General features: G+C 34.6%; 2 protein-coding genes across 2 annotated transcripts; one reads left to right on the forward strand and one right to left on the reverse strand.

The window, feature by feature from the left end:
- Nucleotides 1–1022: 1022 nt before the first annotated feature.
- LOC123661791 (lipase 3-like) lies at nt 1023–2794 on the reverse strand. Its single transcript, XM_045596731.1, has one exon. The coding sequence runs from the start codon at nt 2792–2794 to the stop codon at nt 1172–1174; it is 1623 nt and encodes a 540-aa protein (XP_045452687.1). The 3' UTR covers nt 1023–1171.
- Nucleotides 2795–12906: 10112 nt separating this feature from the next.
- Nucleotides 12907–14636, forward strand: LOC123661792 (lipase 3-like). Its single transcript, XM_045596732.1, has one exon. The coding sequence runs from the start codon at nt 12907–12909 to the stop codon at nt 14524–14526; it is 1620 nt and encodes a 539-aa protein (XP_045452688.1). The 3' UTR covers nt 14527–14636.
- The last annotated feature ends 707 nt before the right edge of the window (nt 14637–15343 follow it).

Below are 15343 nucleotides of genomic sequence, written 5' to 3' on the forward strand. Positions count from 1 at the left end.
GGTCAGCTAGTAAGTTATAAAGTAGTAAGCCTTCCGTGATATGTGTTTTCTTGCGGCAAAATATTTTTGATTTAATTCTTGAAGGTTAGGTATAGATGATTTATTTAGTATTAATATTATTGATAATTATTGATAATTATTATTGATAATTATTTATTATTATTTATTATATAATATATGTTTGTAATCTCATTATCTCTTTATAAAATAAGCAATATAATAACTTTTTAAGCTTTCATGATCACAAGCTCGCTAAGACTTTGTTATGTAAAACGGGCTATTAGGTTTTTTATTATCTATACAAATAAGTAAAATTGGAGTGTCTGTTTGTAATATTAAATAACCGCTTTAACATGACATAACATGACATACATGATGTAAATTATGCATAAAAATAAATTAGATCAATAAAAACATTACACACACTACCATGTATTTGACACACAGAGGTATAAAATTATAAAGGTACTCTTTTGATTTTATTGTTAATGTCTGTGGTCAAATTGAGAATACATTATAGATTAATTTGATTGTCTTTACTGAATGTCAAACATAACTTTTTACATAACTAACAAATATTACATGAAAAGTCAGGGCTAGAATCGAACCCACAATCACCGGAGCGGTAAATAAGGTCACTGCAATCTGAGCCTACGGACTAACTAACGTAATAAAAAAGTATGGTCATACATATAAATATGTAGCGTAGATGCAATGCGCATTCTAATATCGCTTACAGCAACAAAATACCTGTAACAATACCTACTAATTGAACAAAGAGTGTTATGTATTTGACTGCAATGCGTGTAAATATAAATGATCATTTGAAAATATTTGACGAGTTAATTGATTAATTTATTCGGTCTGTATTCCTCCCTTTACCATCTCCCTGGTAGATAAAAACTTTTTTCTCCTCATACGAGAATGGTTGTAGATACTAGTTTTTAGAAAAAAAAAAGAAGTATATTTATTTATTAACTTGTAAGATTTAAAAAAAAAGTTAAGAATTCAAAAACGAGTTAGTATTAAATTATATTTTTATTGGACGAATGCATAATAAATCAATTCGCTATTAAAGCCTTACGAAAAGAAGCCTACTAAAGAAGCCTTATGAAATTAAAATTAGATAGTACAAAAAAATATTAAATTAAATACTCTTACACTAGGATGGTTAATTAATATTATTTATTTCACGATATTGTTTCCCTAACAATAGAATCAAACGTTTGTAGATCAACTCGGGCGCTTTCTCGGAGAACTGGAATTCCATGTGGCTGAAATGCTTCTCTGGCACCTTGTAGGTGTCGATCACGTTCGGAAGCTCCTTCTGCAGCCTCTCGACGTCCTTGGGGTGTGCTAACCAATCCTCTTCGCTGTAGTACAGCGCTACTGGCACTTCGACATTGGCCATGTTATATTTCGGAGGCTCGCTCTGGCCGTATATCATGCTGTTGACGTTAGATCCGTAGTCGTACTTTCTGAACTCGTGAGACGCCACTCCTTGTCCGATGTGTCTTATGCTCCTCGTCGACGCGCCAGCTGGCAAGTGGCTCACAATACTTGGAAGCATAGCGAACTCAATACCGGTTGTATCAGCACCAGTTATGACGAAGTTTAAGTTCGAGCATATGTGTCTACAGCCGACTTCCTTTTGGCACATATTGCCCCCGACTGTGGCCAGGAGATCCTTGCCGATTTTGAATTCTCCGTTACCGAGCTGCTCGTGAAGGCTCTCATAAAAGGCGCTAGTAGGTGAAATCATTTTGAAGAAAGGACTGCGTACGTTTTTCATGTAAACCATGGGTGAAAGAGCGAACATCATAGCAACCTTTTCTTTATAATGGGGAAGAGCAGCCATAAAAGCGAAGAAAGCGGTACTTCCTTGAGAGTGGCCAACGTAGAAAAGCTTTTCTTTTCCTGAAGTTTTAAGAATGTAGTCGGTCATGGCAGGTACATCATTGGTAGCGATTTCATCGATACTGTACTGCCAGAAATCTGGGTTAGATTCGTGCTTGCTGGCATGACGACGAGCGTACTTGTTGCCACGGGTATTGCCGAGCCAGACGTCGCATCCTAAGTCAGCGAGCATATAGGCGAGAGACATTTTAGGCCCCAAGAGTAACCAGTCATCGGCGCTTCCAACAATTCCATGCATGAGTAATGCGACGGGACGCTTTATCTCTTCACTGCTGAGTGGTTCTTGTTCCTTGGGCGGAATGCGGAACACAGTCAAGAAGTAACCGTCATTAGTCTTGACGACATGTTCTTCTACTTCATACTGGTTACTCCTAAGTAGTTCCGTTGCATTAGCGCGGACAGATGGTGCTTGAGCTACATCCTCGGGGCCAAAGGCTGCATGTATCATTCTCTTTTCCTCCTCGCTCAAGTGCTCCAAGGTTTTGTAAGCGTCATTGAAAATGTTTTCGATTTCTTTCACGTTCTTGACGGGTGACTTCGGTCCCGCTGCATATTGAATGCCCTGCCAGTCGATGACATCGCCGTAAGGTGTCTTTTCGACCTCCTTGTAGACTGAGAACCAGGGCGAAAACCAGTTCCTGTTTTCTGAAAGATACGCGACATTATCGTAGCTGCGCTTTTTCTTGCTTTCCTTGCTCTCCTCGCTTTCTTGAGACTGTGAGGTAGATTCTGATTGCCTCTGTTCTGGCTCCTCGTAACCTGGCCCGGGGGGTTGGATGAGGAATTTATCCAACCTCGGTTGGAACTGGTGACGCACGATGTTAGCCGTGCAGTGGTAGGCCAGGGCGAGGCAGAAGAGGAAGTAGACAGCCTTCATTGTGCTGGTTGACTGTGCCGAATCGTACTTCAGTGGCTATTTTATAATGATACATGTGCGTATTCAGCATATTATTCAGCATTTCGTTTGTCGTACAGCATTCAGTTTAAAAGTGTTGTTTAATTTAAAATTTAAAAGGTAAACATCATCTATATTATATAGAGTATAGATTTATTTTTTGTTAATTTGTTTGTAACAGGTAAATTATTATATAACCAGTAGGATGATAACAAAATAGTGTACATTCTTCACGCAGGCAAAACTGCAATGAAAAACTATTAATAGACATATTTCAATATTATGATGTTATTATAAAAGCGTCACAATAAATTACTTTTATATGTATATCTAATATAAATAAAAATTAATCGCCATTGTGTTTATCTATACTAATGTTATAAGGCTGAAAAGTTTGTTTGTTTGTATTTACTTATTAAATAAAAAAGGAAATTAAATACTATTATTAATTTTTTAAATTATTAAAATAAGTAAATACTTAATCTCACGAAGAGCTTGTATCTCCTTTATTTATGTCAAATCGTTATACTATTGACTTATGACGAATTCTCGAAAAGCGCAATTAAACGATGAAATTTGGCAGGCATGTAGTTTGCACTAGTAGTAAACAGTAAACGTCCGCTAACAATGGATTTTTCAATAGGGCCAGATTAAAGGAGTCTTATGGGTTCTTTCTAAAGTTTCTATGAAAGTCCTTCATTTCTCATAAAATAGTGAGTAATTAGGTATAGGTAGTAAGTAGACTTCAACTAAAAAAGGCTTTTGCGACTATGACCGCATTAAAGAGATCGGGCTTTAACAAGTTTTTACAAAAGTCTTTCATTTTTTGTGGTGAGGTAGTTAATAATTAGTAGAAGTCCATCAAGAACGGAAGGGCTCTAAAAGATTTTATAAGTCGCGGGCAACTGCTAGTATCGTATAAATTATTTAATGACGTCATATGTTATTAGGAAAAGTTTTAAACGAAAAGAAAAATATCTTAATCTATTTCGCACATTTAAAATAAAATCTGGTTAAAAATATTTTTTAGATTTATGTTTTCTCCAATTAAAGCGTGTAAGCCGCGGGGCACAGCTAGTAATCTCATAAGTAACTTATTTTCCTTTTTTTTGTTTCATATGGGTGAATAACATTGCCGTATATTAATTTAATATAAGTTGACCCGTTTGTTCGTGTCGTTTATAGAATAATTGTGTTTGCCCGCAAACGAAAAAAAACCGACTTCAACATCGGAACAACAACAACGGAAGGCGATGGTCATCTTCTGCGAGGCAGTAATGTCCCAGAAGGAGAATGATGAGCGGATGAGAGAGGCCGACCGACGAGCCCTCCGTCCGCAGGCGACGAACGGGGGTGCGTAGAAGGGAGCGCTACTTAATGCGCCTCCAGTAACGCCCCTGTACCTACCCGTGTCGGGCCGGGATGGGAATCCGGTCCTGCTAGACACGGCGTCGTCGGGATTGTTCAGAGGTGGGCCGGACAGTCCCCATGGAGGAGAAGTCTGGTCTTTTCGCCGAGGCCAGCCTGTCGCTGGAGGGATCCTGTTGCCTGCTGATCCGGGACCCTCCAATTGAAACGGCTGAAGGCTCCCGCAGGAGTTTTGGTCGGTATTGCACCCCCAAGTGCTGAAGCCGACATACGGTCTAGGAATGGCTACCCGGGCATCCTGGATATCACCCGTAAATGGGTTCCCCTACGATAACAAAAAAAAAAAAGTTTTTACTAATATATTGTGGCAAGCTTAGCTTAACATTTTGTGTTTGTTTCATGACAATCGACTCAAGTTATGCCAATTTAAAGAATCAAGTTAAACATGTAAAGTCACTATTCCACGCGGACGAACTCACAAGCACAGCTATTGTGTAAGTATATTGCTTAAGATAGGCTGAAAGAGATCGCCGTTTGAGCGATGGAGTCGCCACTTGTACATCTTTCTTGTATTACTGGGTTAATCCTATTTGGTGTAGAATAAAGAATATACATAAGATTGTGTATGTTTCCCAAAGCAAGATTCACTGCTAGTGAGAGAGACACGTATACTATTGGGTATTCATTAATTACTTAGTTATGTATAAGTAGGTACTTAATTCCCAAAAGAGTTCAGACTTCATAACTCAGTAACGCTAAGGCGATTGCGACACAAGTGAACATGTAACGCATTTAATATTAGTGTAATACAATATGTACTTATTATGCGTTTAGATTATTATTTAGTTCTCGAGTTTAGTTTTTCTCACTATGACTAACAATTTATAAAAAAAATATTGTTACTAATAGGACAGCCGCGCGGTCCACAAGACCGATAATATAATCTACGTAAGATTGGCAATTAACGGTGGGTGAGGGTTGCAGTAAGCCGTATGTTTGGCGCGAACTTGGGGAGGCCTATGTCCAGCAGCGGACTGGCTGAAATAATAGGGTGAAGTGAATAAAAAAATAGTGACTACAGCACTAATGGTCTATGAATGTAAAAATGTAAAATTAAATTAAATTTATTTTTTATCTTAACTTTACATTGCACAACTTCGAGACGTTATTAGGGATGTCATGGATATTAAGTTTCAGATATGGACTATATGAATATGGAAATGAATATCTGAATATTTGTTTTTTATTTACAGAAAAAATATTTATTTTTCAGTTTCGATTACGATTACGGATATTAAATTATTTCGGATTATCCGTTACTTTAGGATTGTTTCAACAACTATCCGTTAGTCATTAAATATCAGATAGTTGTGTCCTATGATGGAATGGTGCCAAGAAAGCAATTCTTTAAATTTCCACAATTTTTTAAGGCTTAAAACTCTAATATTCGTATCCGAAACTATCGTAAACTAACGAATAATCCTCACTAATATAATATTTTTTTTTTCTTAGTTGTGAATTGTAGTTATAATATTGTTACAGCAAAAGTAAAAATACTTACAAATACGCGAGAATTTGACATTTTTGTATAAGTTTGATAAATGAACCGTAGCCATGAGACCCATTTACAATTATCCTGATAGAAAGTTTTAGTTATATATTATATGTCCCAACAACGGTATCATGTTATGTAATGTGTGTTATTTTTATTTATTTTTTATTTATTTTTCAATATAAGAGGGTAATTTTTGTATTATTCTTAAATAATTTTTAACAAAACAATAAAGGACGCACACGGCTTTTGTTTAGATTTTGAGCGGGAAAACATAACAACATATTCCTCTATCCGAAGTTATCCGAAACATTTCTTCGGTTTGCTTCGTTTACAGATAGATTTTTATATTTATCGTCAGATAGTTTGGGTTAAAATTGTTTTTTATATATATGACGATGGTGGCAAATGTTAAAGTCTTAAAGTTAGTTTAAACTTTCAAACAATAATCATCAGAATCGGTACTTAGTAAAATGTTCTGAGGTAAACACACAAAAAAATTACAGTCAAATTAAGAGCCTCCTTCTTTTTTGAAGTCGTTTAAAATGTAAGAATATTTCAATATTTTTTTTTGTTATCAAACAAGTGAAAACGATTTAAATTTACATCGACAAGCGATAAAACGAGAACAAATGAAAAATAGTCAATTAAATACACGTTATTAGGCATAAATAAAAAAATTGTTAGTCAAATCTTGCTCAAATTTTAATGGGAATACAAAAAAAAACATCAGCTGTCGAATACAAAGCACGAACGACGAAAAAATTGTCAAGTAAATACGCGTCAATCAATGATTATTCCAAAAGTTGTAATCAAATCTCGATGAAATTTAAATGTGACCACATGATAAACATCGGATTCCGATTAAATTAAAAATCATTAAAATCGGTACACCCAGTAAAAAGCTATGCGGATTTTCGAGAGTTTCCCTCGATTTCTCTGGGATCACATCATCATATCATGGTTTCCTTATCATGGTACCAAACTAGGGATATCTCCTTTCCAACAAAAAAAGAATTACCAAAATCGGTTCATAAACGACGGAGTTATCCCCGAACACACATAAAAAAAAATTAAAAAATATATATATACGGTCGAATTGAGTAGCCTTCTCCTTTTTTGAAGTCGGTTAAAAATATTTTTAGACTATTATAATAAAAAAGAATTACTTAAGAATAAAATGCAGCGTAATTACAATATACAATTCAGGCGTCAAATGTCAGGTTCAATGTATTAATTGACGTCAGCGCTACCTTACCATGTCAGCTAATACCGATTTCAAAAAATGGAGGAGATTCTCAATTCGACTGAATTGTTTTGAATGTATTATCTCATAGCTTTTTACTAGTTGTTCTGATTTTGATAATTCGTCATGTCTGACTAATACTTCTTGTGTTATCGTTAATATATAATATCTTATAAGAATTATAATATCTTTTAGAATATTTTTTCGTCTACGTCCATTGTAACTGAGGTAGGGCCCAGCAGGAAATTTCCTGCTCAAAATATGAAGCAGCCCGACTGGGGTAGTACCTCGACCTTACAAAAGACCACTACTGTTTTCAAGCAGTATTGTGTTCCTGTTGGTGAGTAAGGTGACCAGAGTTCTTAAGAGATTGGGGATAGGGTCGGCAACGCAATTGCGATGCTTCTGGTGATGCAGACGTCTATAAGCTACGGTAATCGCTCACCATCAGATGAGCCGTACACTTATTAGCCGACCTAATTGGATAAAAAAAAATTATTACTTGTCCGTGTCAATTGAAGTCTATTTTTTTTTTTAATTAATCAATTTATATTTAGGTCAAAAACAATCTTTTTAATAAAATTTAATTTAAGAATTGTTTCACTTTCGATGTTAGTTGAAAGGTCGTTTTTATTTGTTTGATAACAAACAAAACTATTGATATATTGTTATCTTTTAAACGTTTTCAAAAAAGCAGGAGGTTCAATTTGACGGTAATTTTTTTTTAATATTAAAAAACTGATTTAGAATCACCACAAATTAAAAAAAAAAATGTTTCAGCTTGAGTTATATTTTGAATTTATTTTTATTAGCTATTTTGAAGAAGGATTTAAGTATACGTATAGAAAAAACGTTAACTAGTAGGATTTGAAAAAATAATGTCTGAAAACTATCTTAGTTCGAGATTTTCATTATTCTAGTATCATATAATTTATGGGAAACTTTCGTTTTTAATTTAAAACAATATTTTCAATTAATTTACATTTTGCATGTATTTTAAATCTCAAATTTAAGGTTACAATTATTCTAATGACATCTACAACAACGAAGAACCAGAACAAAAACAAACATTTAAATATATACCGACTCGTTATAAAAAAAGTCGGAACAAGAATCGAAACCGAAACCATAGGAATTAATGGAATGTTTGTTACCACTATACCGTTAGATCGCATTCGTCGCATCACATTCAGCCTGTAATATCTGTTGGGCATAGGCCTCTTTCTCAATGTAGGAGAAGGATTGGAAATTAATCCATCACGCTGCTATATTGCGGGTCGTCAGATACGTTCCCTACGATTAATGATCACTATCAGGTATTTATGATAACAACCGGGACCGATGGCTTAATGTGCTCTCCGAGACGTGGTAGTGAGACCAACAAGGACTGCACAAAACACCCAGACCACGGCAAACATCTGTATGGCCAATACAAATATTTGTCATGTGCGGGGCTCGAACCCGCAACTGCCAGCGCAATGTTATTTATTATAAATAATTTTTTTTTTGGCCTAATTTATAATCTTAATAAACATCAGAGTAATAAAATATAAATATACATACCGAAAAGTAATATTGGCACAAATACAAATATCCTTACCAAGCGGGTATCGAACCTGCAATCCACCGGTGTTTTAGGCGACTACTCGCACCACCAGAGCGGTTGTACTTGTAGGTATTAGGTTTTATTTAGTTTTTAATTTTTTTTTAAATAGACCTTGGAATCGTATGCACATTCCATAAAATAATAAAAGTATCAGAACGCTGAACAAGTTTTTTTTTTATATCAGTCATTCCATAATCCCATAAAAAACAAAGTCACGGAACAATAAGGGGTAAATGTTTCGACTGAAGATGGTGGGTATGACCACCGTGCCCACAACGATGGATCTGCCCTTGAAGCAGCATGGTAGATTAAGCTAACCTCTAACTTATACTTCTCCTTTACGGGGAAAAAGGCCCATCCACAGCAGTAGGATAGAGACTGCAGTGATACAGACTGTTACAAGCGCACTTACTACCAGCGTTTTTTTCTTGGGATAAGACCGATTTTTTTAAATTATCCTATAAACGAACCTTATCTTGACAATATTGAACACAAAACGAATTATTTAATTCGGTGATTAAACGAACGGAAACGTACGGAAGTTATGTGCGTACATACATTTCACGGATTTTTTTGTATACATAGATTATTTTTATTTTTTTTTATATACATCCACGGGCGTTTGAACCCATGTCGTTTCTTATTTCTAAAACAGGCTTTTTTTTTAATCAAAGGAGGCGTTACCCGGCAACATCATTGTTTAAGTTGGACTAACTTAATATCTCCAATAGAGTCCACCGACCAGTTCTTATTCTAACGTATGATACTTTTTTTTTTTGTTAACTATTCTATTATTTATTCTAGATGTATAAATTTATCTATGATTTTTTTTTATAATTTTTTTTCTTAATTTTTTTTTTCTTTTTGTTAAGATAAATTATATTCGAACAGCCACAAGAAAAAAACAGTTAAATAATTTATTGATAGATATACATAGCATTGAACTATAAATAAACAGACGAAACCGCGGCAAGTGACATGTATAAAAGTAGGTAAAGCCTATAATTTAATAAAAGCTTAGTAAAACATTTACTTTACGCTTATTCAGTATTTGCTCAATAGTTGAAAATGATACTGTGATTTGAAACTTGCGACATTAACGAAGTACTGTTAAAGTATGAATTCGGTCTCTTACTAATTTACCTATTATACAGTCTACCAATATTATAAAGAAAAAAGGGTTTTTTAACCGAACTCCAAAAAGAAAGTATGTTCTCCATTCGATTTATGAAATTTACTCATTAAGAATCGATATTCAATTAGGCCACGGGATTTAAAAAAATATGAGTAGTAAAATCTACTGAACGAATGACCTCGTTACGTTTTCGCTACCCAATATTGATTTATTTGATTTGTTTATTTATTTATTTATTACTTCTTCATACATATAATCAAACACTTTTACGAAAAAAAAGGGAAAAAAAACAATAGTACAGAAATAAAATTAAACAAAAAGTGGTTACAATGATAGCATGCAAAGGTGGTCTTATTGCTTTAAGCAATCTCTTCCAGACAACCTCAGGTAAAAGGAGATTATAAGTAACAAGTTTACTTACCATTTAATATGGTATTAATCTTTTTCTTAGACTAGTAAGCCTTTTTTGTGCCTATTTAGACAGTCGATCTGATGGAGTAAACTCCAGTCGTGCGCCGGAGCTGACACACACACTTTTTTTTTTTTGAAGTAAAACTTCTTTACGCTTAACTTGGAGAGTAAGCTAGTAAATGCGTGACGAGAGCGTTACGAAAAGTGTAATCGAGCGAGGCAAATGGAAATTGAGATGGAGATATAAGTTAGTGAAGATAGAAAGAAAGAGAGAGTTACGTTTCGTAAGTCTTACTTCAGTCGTGTGGTCTAAAGCACTCTTGTTTTTTTTATGTATGGTACCTCAGAACTTTTGACTGGGTGTACCGATTTCTTGTCACGTTGGTACTAGTCACGTGGTCCAGTTTAAATTTGATCGAGATCTGATGACTACTTTTTGAGTAGCCTTTGATAATGCATATTTACTTGATTATTTCTTCGTCTACCTACGTTGTATTACTTGTCGAAATTGAAGTCGGTTATTTTTTCGTTTGCAAGCATATGGTTTATGTTTGTTTGCAGAGGGTAGACACAAAAACTTCTGAATCTATTTTAATTTTTTTTCAAAAATAGAATTGCTAAGTTCTTACTGAGACAACAACAGCTCTAACCGACATAAGTAATGTTTTAACGAGAAAAATGACACAGTCAAAAAGTAGTATCTACAATAAAACTATTATAAGTCTATATTTTAATTAGGTAGTTGAGAAACGCGGTACACACAGTAGATAGAATATACTTTACCTACTACTAGACTACTACTAGATTCTACATAAATAACCAAAATTTTCTTATTAGTTGTAACATGGATAAAGTCAATACACTGTGTTAAGTAATATGAATATTCATAAAATCGCAGACAACTTTGTCTGTTTATTGAGTATCTATACATTTATTATTTTTATTCTTAATAGATATTAAAAAAAATTATAGGCAACAGCCGACTGACGTAGATAAATATATTTTTATATTTTTATATATAAATAAATATAAATAATATACCAGAGACAGAGACTCGGGCTGGAATCGAACGTACAAACCTAACCTAATATTTCGACGATTTAAACCTAACGTAATAATCGACATTTTAAAAATAATTATTATACTTGGTAGCTATTACAGCCATTACATATTATACCCAGCAAAAGTAGATACCATTTTTTTAATTTTCGATCATTAAAACCTATTCCTGCCAATAACGAAAGTAAAAAAAAATCAAATTTGGAGAAGTCGGTAGTTATGCGCGATATGTACATTTCATTTTTATTTTTATAGATTAATCGTAAATAAATTATTTATTAAACAAAGTCGTGTGCTAGTATTAAAGAATGAAAATAAGACGATCTAGCAAATAATACGCATCAATAACATTGTCATACGCTATTACAAAACTAACCCAAATTTTAAACAAAATACTGTCGTAAACAATAAATATATCATATACAGGAGGATATGTGAAAAAAAATACGATTTTTTTAATAGTGAAGAAAAAAAAAATATCTCTTTTACATAATATTATTTATGTTAGGTACTTTATCTAGGCGACGCTTTCAATAAATAAATTTTGATTTGATGCTTTTATTTAATAGCTTACTTATAAATCATATGTAGATATTTTGTAATGATGAAATAGTTATAATTATAATAATAATAAATTTGACTAGCCCGTTGGCGCATTTTGTAGTGACCCTGCTTTCTGCTCCGAGGGTTGTGGGTTCGACTCCCACCGCGTGTCTGGGTGTAATATAAATATTTATTTATATATTTATATATGTATTATTTATAAGTATGTTTATCGAAAAAAAAATATGTAGCTATATACCAGTCGGCTGTTACCTATAACACAAGCATTAAGTTGCTTACTTTAGGAACAGACGACCGTGTGTATTGTGTAAATATTTATTGATTTATTTATTAATAATAATTGTTTATTTGCAAGAACATGATGTTGAAGTTGTACAAGATTAACATAAGTATAGTCCAAACATGTTCTACCTTACGGTGTGCAAATATTAAATATTAATGTGGTTCGGTACAATATTTTTAACATTAACTGTAGATTATTTATCACTGAATTATTTATACATTATTTAATTATTTATATATTATTAATATATTATATTAATATACGAATACACAAACTTCAAAGATGTACAGCGAAGGTAATGTTAGTATTTGCAGTTGCTACTTGATATATGCGCTTCAAAACATAGACAAAACATCCATTAGTTTCTAATCAGACAAAAAAGTGTAATATAGTACAAAATTAAACTTTTTATTAAATTAAACTATTTCTATTAATTTAGGTTTCTAATTAAAGGAAAAATTTGAATGTTACACTATTTATTATTTATTAGAAATATTTTAAGAGTACTGAAAGCCTACATTTTTTATTCTTATCTATTAAAAATATCGTCAATACAGATTTGGAACTGGACAATTTTATCAAAAGTGTACAGTAGCAAAAGTGTTAATATTTTTATATGGGTTCATATTAACACAAACACATAATACAAAAAGAGTAATTTATTTTTATATGTTTAATATTAACACAAATTCAGGCACTATATCAAAATTTTAATAATAATGTCTATTGTTTTATTATGATGTTTATATCTGTTAAATTATTAATTAAACAACGCTTTTTAAACGCGCCGTATATACGATATGCTGAATATACAAATATATCAATATAAAATGGCCAGAGGAGTACGATTCGGCACAGTCAACCAGCACAATGAAGGCTGTCTACTTCCTCTTCTGCCTCGCCCTGGCCTACCACTGCACGGCTAACATCGTGCGTCACCAGTTCCAACCGAGGTTGGATAAATTCCTCATCCAACCCCCCGGACCCGGCTACGAGAGGCCAGAACAGAGGCAATCAGAATCTACCTCACAGTCTCAAGAAAGCGAGGAGAGCAAGGAAAGCAAGAAAAAGCGCAGCTACGATAATGTCGATTTTCTTTCAGAAAACAGGAACTGGTTTTCGTCCTGGTTCTCAGTCAACAAGCAGGTCGAAAAGACACCTTACGGCGATGTCATCGACTGGCAGGGCATTCAATATGCAGCGGGACCGAAATCGCCCGTCAAGAACGAGAAAGAAATTGAAAAGATTTTCAAAGACGCTTACAAAACCTTGGAGCACTTGAGCGAGGAGGAAAAGAGAATGATACATGCAGCCTTTGGCCCCGAGGGTGTAGCTCAAGCACCATCTGTCCGCGCTAATGCAACGGAACTACTTAGGAGTAACCAGTATGAAGTAGAGGAACATGTCGTCAAGACTAATGACGGTTACTTCTTGACTGTGTTCCGCATTCAGCCCAAGGAACAAGAACAACGCAGCAGTGAAGAGATGAAGCGACCTGTCGTGTTGCTCATGCATGGAATTGTTGGAAGCGCCGATGACTGGTTACTCTTGGGGCCTAAAATGTCTCTCGCTTACATGCTCGCTGACTTAGGATACGAAGTATGGCTCGGCAATACCCGTGGCAACAAGTACGCTCGTCGTCATGCCAGCAAGCACGAATCTAACCCAGATTTCTGGCAGTACAGTATCGATGAAATCGCTACCAATGATGTACCTGCCATAATCGATTATACTCTCAAAACTTCAGAACAAGAAAAGCTTTACTACGTCGGTCACTCTCAAGGAAATACCGCTTTCTTCGCTTTCATGGCTGCTCTTCCCCATTATAAAGAAAAGGTTGCTATGATGTTCGCTCTTTCACCCATGGTTTACATGACCAACGTGCGCAGTCCCTTCTTCAAAATGATTTCACCTACTAGCGCCTTTTTTGAGAGTCTTCACGAGCAGCTCGGTAACGGAGAATTCAAAATCGGCAAGGATCTCCTAGCCACAGTCGGGGGCAATATGTGCCAAAAGGAAGTCGGCTGTAGACACATATGCTCGAACTTAAACTTCGTCATAACTGGTGCTGATACAACCGGTATTGAGTTCGCTATGCTTCCAAGTATTGTGAGCCACTTGCCAGCTGGTGCGTCGACGAGGAACATCAGACATATCGGACAAGGAGTAGCGTCCCACGAGTTCAGAAAGTACGACTACGGATCTAATGTCAACAGCATGATATATGGCCAGAGCGAGCCTCCGAAATACAACTTGACCAAGGTCGAAGTGCCTGTAGTGCTGTACTACAGCGAAGAGGATTGGTTAGCACACCCCAAAGACGTAGAGAGGCTGCAAAAGGAACTTCCTAACGTAGTCGACACCTTCAAGGTACCAGAGAAGCATTTCAGCCACATGGAATTCCAGTTCTCCGAGAAAGCGCCTGAGTTGATTTACAATCGTGTGATCGAAGCTATCGCCGCTGACACCACATCGTCAAAAACTAATTAATTTCTAGAATAATGTGTATTTATCTAAATAGTTTTCATTACGTAGGGCTTATCTTATATTTCATGGTTGCATAATATGTCCGTCCAATAAAAATTATCATTCAATTAAAATTTGATTTTTTTTAATCCTAAACATTTTGTAATTAGGTTTAAAGAATTATTTGTTTTAAAAAAAAACATAAAGTTCACTTAGAATGAGATACAATCAATATACTGGTAATACAATAAACTGTATAAAGAATGTCATATTTTTAACCGACTTCCAAAAAAGGAGGAGGTTCTCAATTCGACTGTATTTTTTTTTATGTATGTTACATCAGAACTTTTGACCAGGTGGACCGATTTCGACAATTTTTTTTTAATCGAAAGGTGGTGTGTGTCAATTGGTCCCATTTAAATTTATTTGAGATCTAACAACTACTTTTCGAGTTATATCTAATAATGCGTTTTTACTTGATGCTTTTTTCGTCGACCTACGTTGTATTATACCGCATAACTTTCTACTGGATGTACCGATTTTGATAATTCTCTTTTTTGTTGGAAAGGGGATATCCCTAGTTTGGTACCATGATAAGGAAACCAGGATATGATGATGGGATCCCAGAGAAATCGAGGGAAACTCTCGAAAATCCTCCGAAACTGGACTGGGTGTATCGATTTTGATAATTTTTAATTTAATCGAAAGCTGATGTTTATCATGTGGTCACATATAAATTTTATCGAGATCTGATAACTACTTTTTGAGTAATCTTTGATAACGCGTAGTTACTTAACTATTTTTTCGTCGATCTACGTTGTATTACTCTTCGATGTAATTG

Source organism: Melitaea cinxia, chromosome 17, assembly GCF_905220565.1.
Source record: "Melitaea cinxia chromosome 17, ilMelCinx1.1, whole genome shotgun sequence".
NCBI classification, from domain to species: Eukaryota; Metazoa; Arthropoda; class Insecta; order Lepidoptera; family Nymphalidae; genus Melitaea; species Melitaea cinxia.

Excerpts from the sequence above, each read along its gene's own strand:
- LOC123661791 (XM_045596731.1), bottom strand. The coding sequence starts at position 2,794 with ATGAAGGCTGTCTACTTCCTCTTCTGCCTCGCCCTGGCCTACCACTGC.
- LOC123661792 (XM_045596732.1), top strand. The coding sequence starts at position 12,907 with ATGAAGGCTGTCTACTTCCTCTTCTGCCTCGCCCTGGCCTACCACTGC.